At 37.9% G+C, this 20097-nt stretch overlaps 1 protein-coding gene across 3 annotated transcripts in view; it reads right to left on the reverse strand.

Moving 5' to 3' along the window:
- The window catches only part of ppfibp1b (PPFIA binding protein 1b), a 39261-nt gene extending 19977 nt beyond the window's left edge, over positions 1-19284 (reverse strand). For all 3 annotated transcript variants that reach the window (XM_053622901.1, XM_053622902.1, XM_053622900.1), the window contains exons 1-3: positions 19112-19284; positions 2150-2234; positions 335-540 (exon numbers count right to left, since the gene is read on the reverse strand). In XM_053622901.1, the coding sequence (XP_053478876.1) occupies positions 335-540; positions 2150-2213 (270 nt within the window). In that variant the 5' untranslated portion in view covers positions 2214-2234; positions 19112-19284. The remainder of the gene's footprint in view (positions 1-334; positions 541-2149; positions 2235-19111) is intronic.
- Between the last annotated feature and the right edge of the window lie 813 nt (positions 19285-20097).

The raw sequence follows: 20097 nt of genomic DNA on the forward strand, positions 1-20097 counted from the left end.
TAAACAGAGTAATGGTATTACATGCTGACTCTGGCATTTGTTTGGAGGTCTACCAACCTCTCTCTCAGCATACAGAATTAAAACTGGTTTCTTGAATAGAATAATCATCAATATATAAACAACGATATAATATCATATGGATTCTAATCAACCAAATAAATGTTTTGTGCTGAGCCTACAAATGTAACTCCATTATTCAGAGATACTCCCAAGTACAAATAACAAAAGAGGAAATCTATTTACAACTTAGCAGCATCATGCTATTATTACTACTCGCCTAAATGTAAAAGTAAACAGCAGTAACGTGACACTGTTATGAAATCAGAATGCATACTAGGTGTCCCTGTAGCCACTCCACCAGACTGTGTGCTGTCGAGTCGGGTATCTGGCAGCGGAGTCCCTCTCTCTCCTCTGTGTCCATGAGCTCCAAAACCCCCCTCAGATCTTCGATCAGGTGCAGTGCCCGCAGGCTTCCCATGAACGGTGAGGTTGGAGACTGGCAGTCAAACATCCCATTGGAATAGTCAAGTGATTTGGAGCCTGTGAGACAATCAAGGAAAATAACAGCATTACTCAATCACCAGTATCTAATATGAAGACTTTTTCAGATGGTTTGTCTCAGATAAAAAACAAAAAAAAAACAATTACCCTGTCAATAAAGGAGGAACTATTACTGAAAGCCAATGAAGGTAAATTGTGTTTACAGTGTGGAGAGCGGCATATTGCCCGTTCTTTTCATTTAAGCAACATGGTAATTCCCAATATGTGTTCATGAATTATTTGGAAAGATTAATATTTTCAACATGAATGATCAGGCCATGTACTATACTGCTCCAGCTTACCACTTATCATTTGTTCATTCATTGTTCTTCAGTTACAGCTTTATCCTGATCAGGGTCACAACGGAACCAGAGCCTGTCCTGAGAACACTGGGTGCGAGGCAAGTATACAGCCTCGATGGGACACCGGTCCATCACAGGGCACCATGCACAAACTCATTCACACATAGGGGCAGTTTGTGGTGGCCAATCCACCAACCAGCATGTTTTGGGAAGTGGGAGGAAACTCCACACAAATAGTAATCTGAGTAATTAAACAGTGTACCCTGGAGCAATGAGACAGCAACACTACCTACTGTGCCAACATGCTGCCCTGCTAAGATATCAGTCATATAAAATTATCTGTGGAACAAAAACAATGTGTCTGTACACTGGGAGCTGAGGGCTAAGTTTCAGGTTCTGAATTGAACCAGAATAAAGGTTACAGTTACCAAGACTTCAGGGCATCATATAATATGACAGACTACAACCCAAGATGCCAGCCTTATAATTAGCTAGGGGTAAAAGCCCGCATTACTTCATAAGCCAGCTCAGACTCATCAAGGACTCTCAAATGTCACCATAATGGTAGTCAAGGCATTTAAAAAGGGTGTTCTGTTTCTCGTTCCATTATGGATACTGTTCACACAAACAAAAATTAAAATAATAATCATCATCATCATCAAATCCTCGGACAGCACTGAAATCAGTCCTATACAAGGAAATTTTGTTTTTGTTAGTTCTTTTGTCTTGAACTGCAAGTGTAAGAAGTGTACTATATGACCACAAAAACAACAACAACAACAATAATAGTACTAATAAACTATATGGCCAAAACATTTGTGGAAACCTGACCATCACACCCATATGTAGACCTTCCCCAAACTGTTGCCACAAAGTTTGAAGCACACAATTATATAGGATGTCTTTGTACTTTGAAACCAAGTGGTCGAGCCTAAACATGTTCCAGCATGACAATGCCACTATGCACAAACTGAGAAGATATGTTTTGCCAAGGTTGGTGTGGAAGAACTTGATTGGCCCTGACATCAACCCCACTGAACACCATTAGGATACACTGGAACACCGACTGCACCCCAGGCCTTCTAGTCTGACATCAATACCTGACCTCACTAATGCTTTTGTGGTTGAATCCCCACAAATCTCCACAGTCACGCTCCAAAATCTAGTGGAAACACTTCCCAGAAGAATGGAGGTTAATTTAACATCAAAGGGGGACTAAATGTGGAAAGGGATGTTCAACAAGTACATATGGGTGTGATGGTTGTGTCCACAAATTTTTGGCCATATATTGTAATTATTAATATTACCTGCTATGATGCCATCCATTTGCTCCAAAGCAGCTGCCAACATATCACTGGCATCGGACATCATCTTCAGTCTTTTTAGTTAAGCCTGGAACAATGGAAACAAAGAGCACATTAAAAATAAATCACATACAAAAATTTTTTTACTGTGTAACATCCGGCAAGATTGCAACAAAGATGAAAAAACAACAACTCATCAATATACAGAAAATGTCTCAGCACTGCAGCGTCAATCACTGTGCACTGATGGGATCCCATACTTAATAATGTGATAAAAGAGAAACAACCTAAACTATAGTTTATCACGTGTAATTTTACAAATAAAAGTAGAACTCAAAATCTCAAGGAATATTTTTGAAATATAATTTTTTTCATATTATATTATATTATATTTTATACATATTAAGAAGTTCCAGTCAACTGGAAATGTTATAAATCAACCTGGAAGAGGACTTGTGTCTATATTGTCTCAACGCGTTGTGAAGAGGATGGTTCGACTGGCAATTTGGCAATAAACACCAGAGGTGGTTTTGGTGTACACAGAGAGGTAGCCATATGGAAAAGTACCTCATGCCCACGGTTAAATATGGTGGTGGCTCTTTAATGTTTTGGAGCTGTTTTTCTGCCAGAGGACCTTGATAAACCTGACTGCCTCTGCCAGAAAGCTTAAAATGGTCCATGGTTGGAGCTTCCAGCAGGACAGTGATCCAAAACATACATCAAAATTGACACAAAAATGATTCACTGACCAAAAAATCAAGGTCCTGCCATGGCCATCCCAGTCCCCTGACTTGAAACCCATAGAAAACCTGTGGGGTGAACTGAAGAGGAGAGACCACCAGCATGGACCTCAAAATCTGAAGGATCTGGAGAGATTCTGTTTGGAGGAATGGTCTCAGATCCCTTGACATGTATTCTCCAACCTCATCAAGCATTACTGAAGACTCAGAGCTGTTATCTTGGCAAACGGAGGTAGCACAAATTACTGACTAAAAGGGTGCCGATAATTGGGGCACATATATATTTAACAAAGATATTTTTTTGATAAACCTGTATTGTGTTTATAGATGTGATGTGAACAAAAGAGATTGCTTATCTGAGTGTCCCGGGACTGGGTACATGGACAGTGTCCCGGTTTCATGGACAGTGAAAGCTATGGCTACTAGTTTGGTGCTAAACCATTCAATTACTGCAAGCTCATCTATAGCAGCAAGTCACTGATCTTGCACTTGTTTGGCTCTGCTTTTCCATCAGTGTGCCACATACTTCCAAGATTTTACCCAGCAGGGTACCTAGGACTTGAACTAAGGTGCAGTACCTGTCTAAGATGGCCTCTGGAACCGTCCCAATTGGCAGAACAGTTTGTGCTTCCATACCATGCGCCTGCTTCAGTGTAAATAAAGATGTTTTAATTTAGTAAACCTCAAAGTACAGCACTGTAACATTCTGGCTTGCAAAAACTAACATGTTAAGCCCTGATGGTTTGGGATTCTTTGGTACATACTTATAAACTAAACATCAGCTAGTAAAATGGACCATCTGTTTGTTTATGAAGAGTCAGATCTGGGCAGAAATTAGTGTAGAAGTGGTTGTTCCATGGCAGATTTCTTTTCTGGTCTGTTTTTGCTACAGTATATATAGATCAGTGATGACTAAGTGGTATAATGATGGTATTTTTTCATTTGAAGCAATCTCTTTACATGGCTTGTATTGCTACATAAGTTATGTAACATTTTTGCCTATATGGCAAAAATATTTAATATCCCAATGCTTAAAGCGTCACAACATTTACATTTGCTAGCAACACCAGAAGCTTATGTAGATTGATTATAAAGTCTTCAAAACATTTATTGGCTGATGTAATGTTTAAATTAGAGGATTGGCATTAAAAGTTGGTGAAAACAAACATTAATTTTGTGCATCTTTAACTTTTTTTGTGTTGACTTGGAAGTATTTTTAGCTCATTTAGCTCATATATACAGTCATGTGAAAAAATAAGTACACCCCATGGAAATTGTTGGCTTTTTTTTACATATTTGGACAAGCAAACATTTGATGGTCTTTGAAACAGTGCTTATTATTAAAGCTGATATACTTGAACAAAACCACAAGGAAAATTAGCTTTTTCAATCATTTATTCAACAGAAATATCAATAGATGTGAGATTCTTCTGTGTAAAAAGTAAGTACACCCTTGGCCTCAGAAGCTAGTATTGCCCCCTTTAGCAGAAATAATTTCTTGTAGGCATTTTGCATAATTGTCCACCAGATTTGCTGGAATTTTTGACCACTCTTCCATGCAATATTCTTTCAGGTGCAAGATGTTTGAGGGTTTTCTTGCATGTACTGCCCATTTCAAATTCCCCCACAACATTTCAAAGGGATTCAAATCTGAGCTTTGACTAAACCATTCCATAAACCTCCATTTCTTTTTCTGAGCCATTCCTTGGTGGATTTGCTAGTGTGCTTAGAATCATTATCCTGTTGAGAAGTCCACTATCGGTTCAATTTCAACTTTTGGACAGATGGCCTCACATTATCTTTAAGCACTCTTTGATATGATGCAGAATTCATAGTTGAATTAGTGAATGCAAGCTGTCTAGTCCTTGAGGCATCGAAGCAAACCCAAACCATAACATTTCCACCACCGTGCTTCACAGTTGGTCTGAGGTGCTTCTCCTGAAAAGCTGTCTTTGGTCTGCGCCAAACATGTCTGTTGTTACTGTGGCCAAACATCTTTGATTCGTCTGTCCAGAGCACATTATTCCAAAAGGCCTGGACATATGCTGATATGCTCATTGGCAAACTGTAGTCTTGCAAAGGCTTTTTCCTGGCATGCCTCCCATGCAGATCAAATTTGTGCAATCTCCTTCTGATTGTAGAAGCAAGCAGTTTGACAATAGCAGTTGCAAGGCTTACTAGTAGATCCTGTGATGAAATTGTGGGATTCTTGGAGACTTCTTTTTGCATCAGACGGTCTGCTCTTGGGCTGAATTTGCTGGGACAGCCAGTCCTGAACAAATTGGCAGTCGCTTGAAATCTGCGCCATTTGTAGATGATTTTCCTTACAGTGGAATGATGTATTTCAAATAATTTGGAGATCTTTTTAAATCCCTTTCCAAACTCATATGCATCCACAACCTTTTTCTAAAGGCCTTAAAGAACTCTTTAGATCTTGGCATGATGACACCACACACCTCAATAATAAAGGGAACACCAGACACTAGATATGAGAGGGGTATAAATAAGACCGGTTCCACCTGCACTCCCTAAGCAGCTTCTAATCACTAGTACCCAATCTTGAAGACCTAATTCTAATTTTGAAGGTGTGATAAATGTAGGGGTATACTTACTTTTTCCATGTGACTGATCTGTTTTATGTTAAATTTGTGAAAATAGTGAAAATTACTACAAAAAGTCAATTTTATATGTCATTTGATAGAGTGTATCAACTATATTAATAGGCACTGTTTCAAAGAGGATCAAATGCTTGCTAGTCCAAATACGTCAAAAAAGCCAACCGTTTCCATAGTGTGTACTTATTTTTTCACACGTCTGTAGGTGTCCAACTTATTTACAGACTACGATTTCTGTACAGAAATCAGGTGCTTATAATATCTTGAAGCAACAGCCACAAAACACTTCCAATGCATCACTGATACACCTCCATACTTTTCCACTGGGTATCAGGTGCTTTTACTTATATGCAGTCGCCTTTTTTCACCAAACATGCAGATGGTGAAAATAAACTATAGGTTTCATTTTGGTCTCATTTGAACACGACACATGATTCCTATTGAGTTCTAAGAACGCTTGATGAAGTGCATTGTGTGACACACTCTCAGCAAGGGCTGCTTTCTTGCAGTGCTTCAAACCAAACAGATTTGATGCATTAGTCCACCACCAGTTAAAAGTGCATGATGTAGAGGAAATTGGGGCTGGTTTTATAGGGAAAAACTGTGGGTGTAGCACTGTTTGGACCTTTTACATAAAGTACTTTATGTCCAAAGCTCCCCCAGCAAATTATCTCCCCCTGAGAGCTCTCTCATCTACAAATTTAGATTTATCAAGCTAACTAAAAAAATTGGTCAGCGAATCCAATTTGTAAATGTTGATGAAATTATTCCTAAAAAATTGTCACATGTATGAGTCATACACATCAACATTTACAAATTGGATTCGCTGACCAATTTGAAAATCTTACTCATTACATGGTATATTAGGTGATGAAAAACTAATTTGTTTTGCTTTCTGTAAAATGTCCTATTTTAATGGATGTCTGTTCTGTGCAAACAAAGAAAAAGAAATTGCCTCAAGTCTCAATGCAACATGTATGATACCACTGTAGGACTATTAAATTCCTCATGATGAGTAGCATTAAACACTAACGAGTGGCATTTGCCAGCCTACAAACATGAGAAAAAATGAATGGCTGGGTCTCATGAGGGTAGCATTATCTTCTCAAACAGCGATCAAAACTAACTTCCCTCAATAAAATGTTTATATAGGCTCACTGAGACTATGAACACAGTCAATCTTTTTTATTTTTGAGGGGTTGAAGCAGGATGATTCTTTATTCATCCACTGTTCCCTAGGTGACAGAGTCAGGATACGACCATTGGCCAGTGATTGTAAAGAATAATTAGGTCATTTACCTCAATTATTGGCACAGTGTTCATGCTGCTGCGTTGGGACACAGGGCAGTCTGTTCAGAGACTACTGGGTGCAGTCTGTGGGGTTCTTTTGGTGCACAGGCCAAGAACACAGTAGTACCATTCTCTCAGATTAAATATTTAGAACAAACTAAGAAAAAAAATGGGTTAGTATATACTGCATATACATTTATGGGATTTGCGAGACGCCCTCATCCAGAGTGACTTATGTTTTTTTCAATTTCATTTCTACATCTGAGCAGTTGAGGGTTAAGGGCCCAACAGAGTCAGTTGGGGTTTGAACTCATGACCTTCTGATCTCTCTCTCTCACACACACACACCATGCCTTCATGGATTATTGGCATCCCTTATGAAAAGAAACTAAAATTGATATAGAACAAGAATTAAACTTTTAATAAGTGATATCTTGAGCTCGTACAGGAACAAAGTTTTATTTAATTTAGGGCGGCAACTAAGAATTATTTTGATAATCGATTAATCTGTTGATTATTTCTTCAATTAATCGATTAAATGATAGTTTTTATTTTCTGTATTTTAATTTTTTTGAAAAAAAAAAACGTTATTTCACATTCTGTCCAATGTTGTCCTTCAAACATTGTGTAAATGGAAGGCTATGAAAAAGGTATTAAATGTATCTATGTGGGTTATGGTATACATTGTGCAAAGGATTAAAAAAAATTAACATTATATTTTAAAAATAAAACAAATAAACAACAACTAATTGTCCACAAGCTTTAAAGCACAATTTAAATCCCTATATTAAAAATGCTAAAAAAGAAAAACAAAAAGCAGAAACTAAGTGTTAACTGGTAAGAGGTTGAGTGCTCTGTAGTAACACACACATTCACTCATCTGTAACGTTACTTTATTCTGTAAATGTACGACACTTCTTACATTTCTATACAATTACATGTTATAACCCCATTACAGTTACCGCTCTCATAAAAACACAGTTACTTTTCTTTCTAAATATAGCTAAATACAGCATCAAACAACATATTTGATCCAAATGAATATTTTAGTCAGAGTTATTACGCTTCCTTTCTATTACACACTGTTTGATTGGCGCATGCATAGACTCGCGCTCATTCAGTGAAGTTTAACGGAGACTCACTTGCTGTCAGGACGAGTCTTTATGTAAAATGGAAATACTGGCGTGAATTTCTAGCATTTACAGATAAGGATATGAAGGTAAAAATGTAATTTCTGTGCTGAAGAAAACGTGTCCGGAACATATTAAAAAGCACACGCATCTGTCGCAGCATCTGACACGACAAGCCACGTTAATACATTTACGAGTTTGTTTGAAGCGCTTATTATAAAACAATCTCATGTTTTGGATGACCTGGATCTTGCATGTTTCCCGCAGCAGCTCAGTGTGTGACGACTGCTGTTTCTCAGATATTTTAATTTATAGAAATGTGTTTTTCATCATTGTGAAGTGACGTCACTTACGGGGGGGTTATCCACAGTGATGTCACAGACCCAACTAATCCATAATCAAATTCCTTATCAGTTATTTTGATTACTGATTTTTATCAATTTTAGCGATTAGTTGTTGCCTAATATAGTTTTCTTTTTACTAGCAGGTTGTATAAACTACAATATATATATTGTATATATATATATGTGTGTATATATATATATATATATATATATATATATATATATATATATATATATATATAAAACAGGATTTCTATTATTTAAAAACAAAACCACCACTGGCGTTTAAAATGTGTGGATTCAGTGGCGAACACAGTGTCACCTGTAACCTCTGTCCCACAGGCCTTACAGTGAATGCAGTGCACTAAGCCATTTTCATAGCGGAGCCACTCCAAGTCTTTCAGCCACTCTCTCCGAAAACTGTAAGCCTTCTTTTCCGCTGGTGGATCCACGTTCACCACATGATCGCCATCACCAACTCCAGGAGTTACATTATCAGTAACTTTACGTGACGTACGAAAGAAATCTCTCAGTGTTCTTTTCATCTTCTCTCTTCAGCGCTTTACATTTTGCGTGCTAGTTAGCTCCCTGTCACGTGAGAACGCAGTGCAGTGAAAGGGACTGACTGACGTCTAATATTAACCAATCTAAAATCTGCATTACAGTTAAGGATGCAAATATGAAATTTTATTGGTTATGTAACGTTGGATAGAACGATGTACTGGTCACTGTATCAACTCACAGCAGGCACATACTGTGCAGTAATTAGCGGATGTTTTTTCATTGAGAAATGAAAACAGGTTGCACCACAACAATTATTTGCACTCGCACAAATGCTCCCAAATATATTTCGAGGTCGCACAGATTAAATTTCAGGAGTATTTGTGACCAAAATGGTCACAATTGTTTCCCCATTCTGATGGATGATATGAACGTTAAACTGATGTTCCTGACCTGAATCTGCATTACTGTATGCATTGTGCTGATGCCACATGATTGGCTGATTAGATAATTGTATGAATGAGCAGGTGTACAGGTGTTCCTATTAAATGGATGGAGAGAATAACAGCATTTTTTGGATCTTTAACCATTTCTGTATTGACTTTGATGTAGTATGTTTGGCTCATCATCTTGTTGAAACCTGCCAGAGGTAACCAGGTTCTGGCCCCAAATACCCCGGCAGTAGAATTCACGCGAGTCCTAAAACCAGCCAGAGAACAACCAAAACACATCAACAATCTATCAGCGGATATTTGTGGGGTATCAGATGCTTATACTTGTATGCAGTTCCCTTTTGTTGGCAAAAATGCTGAAGTTCTGAGCAAAAAGTTGGACTTTGGTCTCATCTCACAACAACACACTATGCAAATTGTAGGCTTAATGATGCTTGGTAAAGCTCAGGTGCTGCAGTTTGTGAGATGCTCTCAGTAAGAGCTTCTTTATTGTTGTCAAAATGGTATTTAACCAGGGCTGGGCGATATGACAAAAATACCATATCCTGATACTTGAGGATATTTCTATGATACAGGATGCATATCACGATATATAATTTAGCTAACAAACTCTCTGCAAAATAGTAGCAAAATAAACCAAAACAATACTAAACGGGCGATACTTTTCTTTTATGTGTACAAAGAAGATTAAGTTTTTTTTAAAAATTACGTAAAAATCTGTGACATGCATTCAGTAACGTTTAATTTATAACTATTAGAAACTAAAAAATACATCACCATACCAATGATATCTCAGAAGAGTGTGTTGTGTAATCATTTATCATGATATCAATATTATATTGATATATATAATATATTGTCCTACATTTAACAATTTATTTCAAAACAGTTGCTCATGGGTCCAATTTCTGGTAAATTTCCAACTGTTTTAGACCGGTTTCAAATTTATCTTGTGGCCCTAATTGTGCTTAATGGTATTATTAACCGCTTATGTTCTTTTATATCCATGAACTGATTCGTGCAGGTCAACAACCATCAGTCTCTTGTGTTTAAAGTTCTTTGTTTTGCCCATGGTACTGCATAACAAAGAGATTGTACATGTGTGCAACTGCATATTTATAACCCAGGGACTATATCCTGTTTCCTTGGGGTATAAATATTTGGTTGCACACATGCAAAATCTCTTTGGCTGCATCTGAAATCGTGTACTGTGACAGTATGTATGGCATTCGATGCGGTACCTACTGAACGGCTGCTGAAACTACAATCCTGGACATACTACATCAGCTATGTTGGCATTGCTGGGCCCTGAAAGTATGATGTATGGCTATCGGTTAAAATGCAGGGTTGAGATACTGCTTGTTCCAAACCATCCAGGAATTCTGTTTCATTTTATAGCCAACATGATGAAAGCAGAGGCAGAAACTAGGTAGTGGATTCAACTTTCATGCTCCTAACAGTTGGCATGAAGTCAATATAAAGATCTGAGAGCAGTTAAGCTTTTAAAAACAGACCTCAGGTGTGTGTGTGTGTGTGTGTGTGTGTGTGTGTGTGTGTGCGTGTTTTTAGTATGCTAGCTACCATTAACTGGTTAGCTTGCTACTACATGGCTATGTGTGTTGTGTTACGGAGCTGCACTTAAAACATCTGCTAGCTCGAGATAGCTAACAAAAACACAAGTTTGTTTTCAAGTCAAGTAGCTAGCTGATGCCCAGCACAGCATACAGAACCAACAGCTTAGCAGCTTTTTAACATTAGCTAGCTAATTCACAATGAGTTGTGAATACTTGAGCAACACCCCATACCATAATCTGACATACTGTTTAGTAGGTAGTAAGCATTACGGGACACAAGTTACATCATATTGCTTTAAAATGTTACAAACAGCATTGTGTGCATAAAAAATATTATTCCTCACAGGATATCTTGTGATTTTTCAGGTGAGGAGGAACTATTCAGCCACCCAGTAGAATGGTAGTTTTTATTTAAACAGCTGGTCCAACACACTCCAACACACTGGTGACACCCAGCATTCAGCTAGTGGTTTTCACTCTTGATGTTTCATAGAAACCACCCACAAACATGTGCCACATCAAACGTAAAGAAATCCAAGTTAGAAAACATGTAACCCAACCCCCCACTTTAGCCTAGTAGTTTTGTTTAAATGCTCATTCCAGTGGCTCAAAATGCCCAGACAGATCAGTGCTTTTTGAGGTAATTCTCTAGGAAACGGCACTGAAACGGCTTCACAGCAGCTCAGAGTGCAGTCTTTGTGCACCTCTGGCAATCTCAAAATTACACAGGAAACGCTGCTTTGAGTAAACTAGTATTTTACAGACATTCTTCAAAAAAAAAAAAAAAAAAAAAGGGAGAAAATATCTAAAGCTGAGACAAAATTATGTCAGGCCTGGTAGCTTATCTGGCCTAGTGGGTTCAACAGAAATCACTGTTTATATCAAACTCGAAAACATCTCCAAATAAGATAAATGAAGCAAGTTCTAAATTGGTCTTGAACGGCCTTGTTGTCAAACAAAAAGGGGGCGTCCAGACAGACGTCTGTCTGGACCACAAATAAAATGGTACACACCTCGAGATAAAAAGCCTTTCAGCATTTTTGGAACTGAGTCAATGGTGCAGAATACAGTATATATAGAACATTACAAACTGTATCACTCAAGCAAAAAGGTATGTACATAGCTAAATGTTATCACTAAGCAAACATTGCAAATTGTAAAATAAAATCTGTCCTGTAGCAACAGGAAGAGTAAAATAAGCAATTAGTTAGAAATAGATTCTCTGAAAAAAATTACTGGTATTACTTTAGGGGGGGGGGGGGGGGAGTAATGACACCACTCATTACTTTACTCTAAAAATTACTCATCTGTACCAACTATAAAACAACAATGATGACATTTTGCTGTACTTTATTACTGAAGAAAAAAAAACACATTAAAGTCTCATGAATCTGGCTAGTGCAATTTGAAAATCAAGAAATGAGTAGTATTACTATTTACTTTGAAATAAAGTCTTGAATAAAAATGTAAACATAAGTCATGTTCAGTGAGGTGTTTAGCTGAGGTTCATACACTCCCTCCCTGGATGTGGAGATTTTTAGGCCTTCTGTCCAGCATGCAACACAATGGAATATTTTAACTGAGTTATATATTCAATTTTTTGTGTAATAAACTCAAGATGATGAGAAAATCTCAGCTTATGAAAAGACATAGTGTTCTTTACCTCAAAGATTTAGTGTAGTCATGGAGACAAAATTTAAACTATACTGTGAACAACAGTATCCATCCATCCATTTTCCATACCACTTATCCTACAAAGGGTTGTGGGGGAGCCTGAAGCCTATCCCAGGGAACACTCTGGACAGCGTGCCAACCCATCACAGGGCACAATCAAATATGCATTCACACTATACAAACGATTTGGAAATACCAATCAACCTACAACGCATGTCTTTGGACTGGAGTACCTGGAGGAAACCCCGGTAGCACGTGGGGGGGGGGGGGGTTATGCAAATTCCACACACATAGAGCAGAGGTGGGATTCAAGCCCCTAACACCAGAGGTGTGAGTCAAACGTGCTAACCACTAAGCCACCGTGCCCCCCTAGTGTAAACATATTTACTGTAATCTGCTTAGACGTATATAATAAATACAAGCAATAATTATGAAAGGGATAAATGATGACACAAAGTGGAATTAATGTTACTACGTCAAAGCTATTTCCCTATATCAGGTTTTATTCCTCTTATACAACAGCAGTGTGACAAAGACTGCATTTTCTATTTATTAAAAGGTGCATTAGGTGAGATTAGTGATTCTTTTTTCAAGATTAGGTCTCTAAGTGTTAGGTGGGTTTGACATTTGAATGATTTTTATTTTTTTTAAACTCCTTGAGCTCACTCCCCCATTACCGCCCATGTTCACAAAGCTCTGCCCCCTGGTTCAGGACTGAGAGAAGGCACATCAAAACCCAAACAAGCAGAAGTCATTTTTCCAAACTAGTTTTCTCAGCGAACTGATGAAATTTCGCCAAGTCAACACCTTAATCCATTGTTTATCATCAACATGTTCTACATGGCTTCCAAGTAAGGAATAAAAAAAAAGAGACTATTCCACCTTTAAAGAATAACATGTTGCACGATTTAACCATTTGTAGGTACATTTAATGTTGCGGAACGTCCATGAAATGAGTCATCACTTACATTACAGCAGCTATAGAAAGTAATTCCCTCATGATCTCTTGAGGTTAATAAGATTACCGATTGTCCTTGTATTTCCTGTAGTGGAAAAACTTGTAGACCTTTACAAAGCCCTGACACTGGAGACTCCTTCCAAAAACCTTAGAGAAACCATCACCATATCAGCAACTACACATATTTCTTTGTTACATAACAAAATGTTTTTTTTTTTTAAATAAATGTATTATTAGTTTTCTATTACATGGAGTGTTCACCATACAAGTCCCTGTGAATAAGCTATTACTATAGAAATAATAATGTATTAGACATATTGCATTAATATAACCTTTAAATTGCCTTCCAGCTTGAAATACTGTCAGAACTTCTGTTACAGAAAACTCATCAACACCCTCTGACCAATCAGAATCGAGAATTCAACATCACTTGGTGTAAGCAACTGCATGTGGCAACAAGAATTTATCTAATCCTTTCCGCCATTTCATAACAGAGGAAACTCGCATGGTTTCGATTAAATTCTACCAACTTGGAAATCAAATCATATTTCATGCACACACAAAAGAGCATTTGAGCTAAAAGAAGTGTTTGTGTTTCTTCTTAGCACGCTGTCGGCTGCTCTAGCAAACGCAGTGTTGAGTGGCCGTGAAAACGTCGAGGCCATGTCGGACGTGTTGTTAGATATCACTAGGTTCTCAGGGGAAAAACTATAATAGCTGCTGAACTGCTGTCTATGAGGTCAAGGAGTGAGGAGGTGAAGCAGAAAAACAAGCACTGCATCCTTTGGTTGCCCAGTGCAGAAAAAATACAAAACGCATAAACTTACCTTACCAGAAAAAGAAAAGAATAACTAATGAAAACACTTCAGTTGAACTCTTTAGTATATGAAGAAACAAGAATGTTTCTCCAACTTCACAAGTGTGGCATGAAAAACACATCTTTCAACGACCCGACAAGTATAATACACAGCTTAGCTATGCATTTTAACATGTAAACACTGCATGCCAAAACGAGCTGGTTTTATGTCCGTAAGTGTTCACTGTTCTCAGTCTTCACTTCTTAGAGGGACTCTTTACAAGCGTACTGCTTCACATACACACTTTCAAGCTGGTACAAAACACTTTGCATTGCAGATTCTTGCTTCGCTGGAATTTCCTCTTGTGGCAGGAACACAATGGTTCCAAGGCATGGACAGCGATAACACAAAGATAATAACAAGTTCTTTGTGCTGGCCATCACTATCACATCACATAGCACGGCATAGTACTCAGATTCTTGAATTACAGTCTGCAGGGATATTGTGCATTCCAGCTCCATGTGGTGACTGGAATTTCACATCAAAAGCTGAGCCAAACAGCAGAAATCAATGAATTTCACTAAAATATAGATAGAAAAGGAGCCACCTACTAATCAGAAAACACTTAAATATATACTTGTATTTATGTTGTTTTTTTTTATTTTGGGCACACCAGAGAGATTTAATTTATAATGTCTTCAGGAAACTATGATGTTTTTCTCCATACTTGTTTCCAATATAAACACCAGAGAAAAATTCTAAGTCGCACACCACTACGGCTACGCGATGGTAATGGTAAATGGTCCGCATTTATATAGTGCGTTTTTAACCTTAGTGGTTCCAAAGTGCTTTTACACTGTGTCTCATTCACCCATTCACACACACACTCACACACCAATGGTAGCAGAGCTGCCATGCAAGGCGCTAACTTGCCATCGGGAGCAACTTGTCTTGCCCAAGGACACTTCGGCATGTGCAGTCATGTGGGCTGGGAATCAAACCACCAACCCTACGATTAGTGAACAACCTGCTCTACCACCTGAGCCACAGCCGCCCATTACATTGTGTAGCACTCTGTTTTTGTGTGGGCATTGGGGTGATCAAAAATTGGTCAAATGTGATCTTTAAGGGAAAAATTTACCCTGAACAATTTGCATATTAATCTTTACACTTAACAGGTATTCTTCGAGGACATCCAAGATTTATTTTGTCATGAAATTGAGTTAAATTATTTACTTTTGGTTATAATTTCTATTATCCAGTCCTTCCAGGATTTAGCAATTTTGCAATCGCAGAAATGAACGCAAACTCCGCAAACTTTGTTGGAGCTTGCAATTATTTCAAAATTACAGCAGATTTTCCACAGATTTGGACCAAGACGTGTCATGTGATGTCATCACAATGTGCATTCAGCCAAAGCCCTCTTAGATTCACGTGCGTTGAACATGAGTACAGCTAAAAGGTCTCGTTTTCCAACAAACATCCCTGCAAAAGACCATGCAAAACAATTTCGTCTAAATGCAATTTCGCCGATTCATCATATCAACATGTCGGTCTGTTTTCACTTTGGTTAATTGTTTACCACATTACCCACAATGCCATTTGACTGCTTGTTGATAGTGGTGCCAGTGGGAATTAGCTAGTGATAGTGGTTGTGTGTACTGAACCAGACTGAGAGATTAAAGGCTCAGGAAACCTTTGCAGGTGTTTTGACTTAATGAAGCTGATTAGAGCTCTTCTCAGGTTGACATTTCTGTATTATAAATTCTTTATTCTAATATTTTGAGATACTGGATTTTTGAAGCCGTAATCATCAAGATAAAAACAAAAAACAAAAAAAAGGCTTGAAATATTTCACTTTATGTGTAATGAATCTAGAATATATGAAAGTTCCACTTTTTGAATTAAATTATGGAAAAAAATTAACTTTTCCACAATATTACAATTTTTTGAGATGCATCTGTACCTGAAAAGAAGCTATTTCTCCTTCGTTTTCACAAGCTAACAGCAAGACCTGTCCATTATCCCTCATGTTTAAGAAGCACACAACCAATAACTTCTCATAGGAATGACAAAAATACAATACCATTCAACAAATTAGGACCAGAATCATTAAGCAAATCACAAATGTTTCAACATATACATATTTCATGGGTTTCTGGGGTGGAGTCTCCTTTACACATGATGACACATACCATCGCAGGTTTGTTTTTAATATATCGCAAGTTGTTTCATGACTTCAACGTGCAGGAGGATAATCACAGTACGCCATCATTGTTTGGAATGCAAATGGTCCTTGCATTTTCCTCTCCTTTTCCAAAACTTGCCTTTGAGAAAATATTTTTCCTTAAAAAAAAATCTGTCCTAATGGTTTCGGAGCTCCATCAAGCCAAGTGCCTCTAAGCTACACTACACTGTGTATGCTGTATTAACCGCAGACCTCCTCTGAACCCATCAGACTCAGTGACCGTAAGAAGAAAAGAGAAAAGTACCAACAGTCTCTACACAAAAACAGGTCTTTTATCGCAGGCAAGTTCCATAGGTCGTGCAAGGCAAGAGAAACACATCAAGTTTCAAAATAGCCCCAAATGCAAGCTATTTTATACCATGATGAAGTTCATATACCAGAACACCTGCATGAGTAAAATAAAATCAATCTAAAATCTAAAATAAAATAAAATCTGCACTACTACATTTCAGAAAATCTTTATCATCAGCCTGGAAATGTGTCATGTGATCTGCCCTCACATGTGGAGTTCTTAATTATAACTCATGGTGTTATTTTGGTTTGGAACTGGCGCCACACTTTATGGAGTGAAACATAAGCTGTTGTGATTTCCGGTTTGTAGCACTGGCACAGTTTTCTGTGACAAGACTCCCCAAGTAATCCAAATATCCACTGCTGACCAGTCTAAAGCAAGGTTGTTTAAAATCCATAACTGTTTGTTCGATCAAAAGTAGGAAACAACCGTATTTAGCCAACGTTGTTTACACCACTATACTATATTTAAAAGATGCAAAAGGTTCATACTGCTTTAGTGCACAAAAGTGGCACAATTTTGAAATAACTGTACTCATAACTATGCAAACTATACTTCTTAAGATTGTATATGATGTTACAATATCAGTTAGTATTACTCAATAGAGCACTGTTATTTAAAAAACAATAATTACATATCCTATCCTATTTCCAGCCGGAGTGACAGGACTTATTTCAGCCTCTCACAACTGCAACTGCATCACCTCAGGAAGATGGACTGCTTCTCTATCTATAGCACGTTGTAAAATTACAAATAAAACTCCCTATACTCTTTGCAGAAACACAACCATGGAGCAAGACCACAATCATAGAGAGAAAGCAGATCTGCATCAACTAATGATATCTGATATATTATATTTTTGATATATACTGTATATATGCATTCCTATGAAATACAAAGTGAATACATGCACGGATGATTTTGTAAATTTTAGCACTATACTCGAGTTCGCAGGATTGTTGTCCAAAACAGTGGATCTCAAAGTGGGGTCCGTGAGATGATTGATTTTATATATATATATATATATATATATATATATATATATATATATATATATATATACACATACACATACACACACACACACATATATTAATTATATATATATATATATACACACACACACACACACATGTATAATCCCAGGGAACTAACTCAAGGCACAAGGCGGGAGACACCCTGGACGAGGTGACAATCCATCACAGGCCACAATCACACACATTCACACAATATGGACATTTTGAAACACCAATCAGCCTACAGTGCACGTGTTTGGACTGGGGGAGGTAACCTCCAGAGTGGGGGGACATGCAACCACTAAGCCATCATACTCCTATTATCGAACAAAGGTATTGTATTTATTATTGGGTTTTTATAGTTGTTAACCTGTTTGAACTGAATTTGCTTCATCCAAATGTCAATAGCTAACAAATTAAGTTGGTCTATAAATAATGTCTTGGGTCTAATGTGTTCTATTGGTGGAAAGTTCAGGTTAATTTGATTTATTCTACTGGTTTCCAATAAACTGCCAAAATACTACTGTATACATTAAAATAATGAATCTAATATTTAAATAGTTGGATTATGTTCATGAAATAAGTGTGTACTGAAAGATTTGTGGAGTCCTTAACAGTTAAAAAAAAAAAAAAACTAACTAAATAAATTAATAAATAAAAAAGACCAGGAGAGGGTTTTTTTTTGTTTTTTTTTTGGTGCTCTAGATGTTTTAATGCAAAGAACATCCAATATATTGTATTTTGTCTGTACTAATGGCATGGGACAGATATTAAAAGTTGCACAAGAGTCCAGCAAGCCGTGTTCACCCCTGTGCACAGATGTTTTCCTCTCTTTACACACCTTTTCCCCTGTAAATGATGGAAAAGCAGCAGAAAGCTGCTCTTGTTCCTCTGATTACGTGGAAGGCGTGAATCACAACCCAGCTCAGCCAACAGCAACTCAGTGCCTACATTATTATACCTTTATAAACATCATTGAACTGATTCAGAGAGAACACTAATTTAGATCATGGCTATGAGAATAATACAGAATTTGGTTGTTTTTTTTTTGGTGTTTTTTGTAATCAGTCCCCTCGGGCTACGGAAATTACTCAGAGCCTATAGGACTGTGTTTGTCATAACTAATCCTCATCTAACTCCTTATCTTTTTTATTGTAACACGTAACTCTGTCATTCAAGTCAAACTTCCAAATTATCTTCTACAAAAAACAAACAAACAAACAAACAAACAAAAATAAACCCCTGTGATACCTACATGCAGAGTTTACACGCATCAACAAGTTTGGAAAGTAGGAATCTGTACAGAGCCTTCAGTTAAGAGTCAAAAGACTTACCAAAAGCCGGACTGAAGTTTAAACCCTTATAAAAATGAAATTCTCCTGCTAGACTTCAACTTTCTCCGTCGTCCTTGCTGTAAAACTGAATTTCACAAGGTTTACTCTTCGTTAACTACGCGCTGCCCCTCCGCCTGCGCCATGTCGACAATGAATCGGGAAGGCGGTGACGTCACGGCAAGGACTCCATCCCGCCCCAGAGCGAGGAAAAGTGATTCACTTCAGTGGGTCGGTTCTTTTGAACTACACATTTAAGCGGGATGCGAGATTCGATTCATCACTTCTCAAGTGCTCACACAGTTCATGGCTTCGTACAGCATCATATTGACAGCTTTACTGCCTACAATTACGATTCAGTTTATCCTTGCAAAACCTAGTCACACAGTCTGACACCGTAGTGAAAAAAGACAGTAATGAAGATGCTCAGTTTTTAAATTGAAATACCTTAACGCAGCATTAATACAGAAGTCCAGAGAGGCCTAACTACCCCCCTTCCAACTTTTCCCTTACCTCAGTTTCACAACCGATTTATCCCATTATTTTGTGATCTTTGTCTTGCAATCTTTGTACTGTGATCTTGTGATCTTTGTTCTATGACCTTGTGATCTTTGTCCTGTGATCTTGTGATCTTTGTCCTGTGATCTTGTTTTCCAGATTATTATTGCTTGGGGGCACAGTGGCTTAGTGGTTAGCATGCTTGCCTCACACTGGATGGGACAATTTAGGGTTGCCAGTTCATATACTGGAATGCTTTGGCATGTGAGGTGGGAGGAAGCCAAAGAACGTGGAGGAAACCCAGGTGGACACGGGGCAAGTAGGGGAAAGTCCACACATGCATTAACCTGAGCTCAGGACTGAACCAGGAACCCTGGAGCTGTGAGGCAGGAAATAAATCCATCCTTCTATTTTCTATACTGCTTATCCTTCACAGGGTCACGGGGGGAGCCTGGAGTTCGGGGGACAGGGTGCCAACCCATCGCACGGCA

This window comes from Ictalurus furcatus, chromosome 4, assembly GCF_023375685.1.
Source record: "Ictalurus furcatus strain D&B chromosome 4, Billie_1.0, whole genome shotgun sequence".
Lineage (NCBI taxonomy): Eukaryota > Metazoa > Chordata > Actinopteri > Siluriformes > Ictaluridae > Ictalurus > Ictalurus furcatus.